This window comes from Arachis ipaensis, chromosome B10 (genome assembly GCF_059453495.1).
Source record: "Arachis ipaensis isolate K30076 ecotype BB chromosome B10, ASM5945349v1, whole genome shotgun sequence".
NCBI lineage: Eukaryota > Viridiplantae > Streptophyta > Magnoliopsida > Fabales > Fabaceae > Arachis > Arachis ipaensis.
Window position 1 is genome coordinate 134,070,481 of NC_142435.1, and position 4,697 is coordinate 134,075,177.

The window sequence follows — 4,697 nt, forward strand, 5'->3', positions numbered from 1 at the left end:
TGCATACTGAAAATAGCCGACTTAACTTCTTCCAGAGTAACTGGCGTTGTGAGGCTACAACAGGCTTCATCATTCAGGGAAGGTAGCGGCACATCACCAAGACAACCTAAGTCTACATCCTCCGACTGGCAGAATAGGCGTTTATAAAAGGATTCAGCTTCCTTTCTAAGGACCTCTGGGTCTGTTTCGCACACCCCATCTTGAAGAAAGAGACCATGAATCTTATTATGCTTTCTCCACACAAGAGTCTGGACATGAAAGAACTTGGTATTTCTATCCCCAAATTTTACCCACTGCTCTCTGGATTTTTGAAACCATAGAAGTTCCTCCTGCACAAGCGTGTTATTAAATTCCACAATCAGTTGTTGTTCTTTTTGCCGCATAGACAAATCTTCCATTACTTCTAGTTGCTTCTGAAAGAAATTAATTTGCCTCTCCAATTCGTATTTCCTAACGAAAATATTTCCGAATACTTTAGAATTAAACTCCAAAGAGTTCTTTTGTACTTCTGAAAGCTTGCCATGCATCTCTCTATAGCCAACCTGCCATGACTAGTTCACAATATCTCTGTAACCCGGATGAGTTGCCCAAGCCGCAATAAACCGAAAAGGTCTATTCTTTTTCGGTTGGGGACGACCTGTACATCGCACTAGGATAGAACAATGATCAGACTGAAGCCTATTTAAAATTTCTACGTAAGCCTCTGAAAAGAGAGATAACCATCCACTGTTGATACAAACCCGGTCAAGTTTTTTCTCCACCTCAATACCATTTTTAACCCTTCTCTACCAAGAAAACCATCTTCCAATAGTCTTCAAGTCAAACAGATCACTATCCCCTAGAGAGGCAGCAAGCTGATCTGCATGGCGACTCGAGAAGAGGCAACCCTTAGATTCATGAGAAAATAGTACTTCATTAAAATCACCAAGAACAATCCATGGCCCGTAGAAAGACGAAGACTGAGTAACAAGATAATCCCATAAAAAAACTCTGGTATTAAACTGAGGACTACCATAGATACCACTGCACCTCCAAATCACATTATTTACCTTAACCTCAATTGTAACACACTGATCGAAAGCATCAACCCATTTGTAGTGAACACTTTGCATTGCAGAAAGGAACCAGATACCCCATTTATGTCCTGACGCCTCCACTATACCAATAGGGTGATAACTAAGTCTTTTCCAGAACAGTTTCAAGTGTTGAAAAGGACAGTGAGTTTCAACCACAATAAAAATTACCGGTTTAAATTTCCTAATCAACTCTTTACAATTCACCCGGGCTAACTTATTAGAAGCACCCCTAATATTCCAAACTATTATATTTAAACTATCCATAATATAAAATATAAAAATATAAAACAAGGAAATCAAAGTGCTTCACCAACCTCAAACCGAGGCTTGCCCAGCGGAAGTGACTCCCGCGACCTTCATGTTTGCCGGATCTCCATGGAGTATCTCCTTCTTCTTGCCTACCGACGCAGCAACAGCCGGCAATGCGCCTTTCTTCTCTAATAGAACCGCCACGATAACACCCTCCTTCATGGCTGCATGAAGACATGACGATGCTTCCACCACCGTGCCTCCACTCTTCTCAACTGGTGAGCTCTGTAAGGACGCCGGCCTTTGTTGTTTCCGGAGAGAGGATCCACAAGGCACTGGAGTTTGTCAGGTTGAGGAGATCAACGTCTCACCAACACGGGAAGCGTTGTGTCCGACCTTAACTCGTGACCCGACCCTGGCGCGATAGGAGCTGGATTTATCCGTGTGAGAGAAGTGGATGGTAGGTCTGATTACTCTACCCGAATCGGTTCTGGATTGGGTGCCTCTTTGGACCTTGTTAGATTGCTTCTGGCCCAGCTTGGTTTTACCTTTCCTCACAACTTGCTCCCAGCCTGGTTCATCATGCATGCAAGCCTCCTCAACGTTATTTTTTTCCAAATTATTAGCCTCCAAATCCTCTTAAAAACTCGGTGCAGGATTCTCGCCAGTAACGTCACCTACCACATCAGGTTCTACTTCATTTGAATTGTGAATTTTGGGCTCAGGATGTGGCACTACCGTTGTACTATCTCGGGGCTTGGTGGCATCGGAATCAGTACTCTTTCCTTCCTTAGAGTCTCTACCTAAGCACTGTGCCATATCGTGACCATAACGTGCACAAGAATTACAAATTAAATTTAAACTTTCATACTCCACTACATGAGTTACGCCTTCCACAATGATATGCTTGATCACTGGTAATCCTAAATTTATTTGAACACATACTCGAGCATATCGTCCTCTCTCAGCCAACTTAGTGGCTAGGTCTACTTTGATGGGAACTCCTATTGCAGAAGCAATACGCATCATGGCCCGTTCCTGATAGCACCAGATTGGGAGTTCTGAAATCCGAACCCATACAAGCGTAGACCCGAAGGATTGCTCACATGGCCGAAAATCTATATCCCACGGTTTTACAGCAACATAGTGCCCCTCAATCAACCACGGGCTACCAAGCATGACCTTCTCACGATCTTCACCTGCATCGAATTTTACCATGAAGTACCCAAACTCCACATCAAGCAGATCAAAGCCACCTTTGATGCGCCAAACCATCCAAAGCTTGTGTGAAAGAGCTGTGTAACTATAATTTTTATCAAGAACATTGATCACCAAAGCTTCTTGATAAGGCTTTGCCAAGCAAAGCTTGGCTTCTTCAGTGAAGTTTACACATGAAATTTGGGGATCGCCCTGCTTACCCACCACCGTCGCTATATTATCCCCAGATAGAGATCCTGCAAGTACAAAGGCCTTCGATTTCTGGACCAATGACTTTATCTCTAAAGGAGACCTTTGTAGACTTTGAAAAACCCTCTCGTGAAAAACCCTCCTTTGCACCAGATGCACCCCACCCACACTCTCCCCCTTATCTCTTCCAACGGCATGGCCGCTTTCCTCACTGTGTTTTGCCCTCAAACACTCGTTTTGGCTCTCTCCTTCTCTCATTCTCTCTGAGTACGGAGTACGTACTCTTTCTCTGCTAGGGGTTTCTTTGATTGAATGGAAAATTATTTTCTCAAAGTTTTAATAAAACTAATGTAAGTTTTGATTTATTACATTTTGATATTTGGAGTCTGTTTAGAAAAATTTTTATTCATAATCATAAATATTTTTTTTACTATTATTGATGATTTTAGTCACTTTACATGGGTTATTTTATTAAAATCAAAAGGAGAAGTGCAAAATCATGTAAAAAAATTTGTTACTTTAGTTGAAACACAATTCAACTCTAAAGTCAAAGTTGTTCGGTCCGATAATGGACCAAAATTTATTTTACATGATTTTTATGCTTCAAAGAGCATTATTAATCAACGTAGTTGTGTTGAAACTCCTCAACAAAATAAAAAGATAGAGTTCTGATATCATAATAAAATTTAAAGAGTACACAAAGATAAAGAAAGTTGTTATGTATTTTTGATTGAAAAAATTAGAAAAGTAAAACTAAATATATAGGCTGAAATCGTAACCAAATTAATTATGTTGGACTAAATTTATGGGCTGGTGTAAAATTTCTTTATTGTTGTCATGAATTAAGGTGAAAGAGTTGTTTAATAATAGGGATGAGGGACGGGGTAGGGGTCTCCTTCCCTATGGAGCTGGGAATGGATTATCTCAATTTTTTTACTTAAGAGAGTAAAATGTGATTTTTTACTATTAATTTCATAAATAAAATTAAAAAAAACATAAAAAAAGAACATTAAAAGATTAGAAATTACATTTTACTCATTCAACTGAAAAAATAATTAAGAGGATCCATTCCTTTATGGAACCTATTGTCATCTCTAGGGCCAGCGAATTAGAATAATGGCAGAGAGATGAGAATTATGGAGATGACAATGATAATAATAAAGAGAATAAATTAATAATTATATCAAAATTTAATTATTGACTAGATAAATTGACTATTAAGATAATGCTTAAATTATTTTGTTAAACGAGATATATTTTTTGGGACTCATTGTGTTATTAATATCGTCTTAGATATCATTTTGTCAAAATTATAGTTTTTAAGTGTTAAAATAAAATTATTTTTAGTTTAGTTAAAAAGGTAAATTTTGTTTTCCTCTACGAGAAGCTTTTTTAGTTATTTGTATAAAAGTTCGAAACGTAATGATTATGCTAAAGAACTACATTTAAAAAAAATTGAAAATTAATAAGGGCAGCTTTCTTAAAGAAACGGAAGATAATTTTAACGTTTTTAAATTGGAAAAGTATAGGGTACTGATCTTGCCTGGGAAATAGGTAAGCTTCAACTCCTCAAGGTCAGCCGAACTATACGCTGCAAGATTGGACGTCCACTCCTCAGAGTTCGAATTCTTCTTTCTCGTTGTAGATGTGAGGGTATGAGTAATACAAAAAGGGGTGGAGTGTACCTGCAAAGGCACTCCAATGCTTAAGTCAGTTATGGTGTTAGTTCAGAATGAATGAGAAAAGATACTTTACCTTGCTTTTATAGATATTTAATCGTCCGTTATATTCTAGATGATTATTTGACCGTTCTTGATAATTGGTTTTGTAACCGATTTTATTCATACCGTTTGAGACGTCGGTTATAATGTCATTAATTTTGCCGAGTTATAATTCATAAGTGCCGAACAATAACGGCAAAGACGAGTTATGATGATGGTCGGTTATGATTTGTATTAATGGTGA

At 38.3% G+C, this 4,697-nt stretch overlaps 1 protein-coding gene across 1 annotated transcript; it reads right to left on the bottom strand.

The window, feature by feature from the left end:
- Positions 1-1,964: 1,964 nt before the first annotated feature.
- LOC148581791 (uncharacterized) lies at positions 1,965-2,990 on the bottom strand. The gene has a single exon (XM_088493802.1). It carries the CDS (start codon positions 2,988-2,990, stop codon positions 1,965-1,967), a length of 1,026 nt encoding a protein of 341 aa, XP_088349928.1.
- Positions 2,991-4,697: the final 1,707 nt, after the last annotated feature.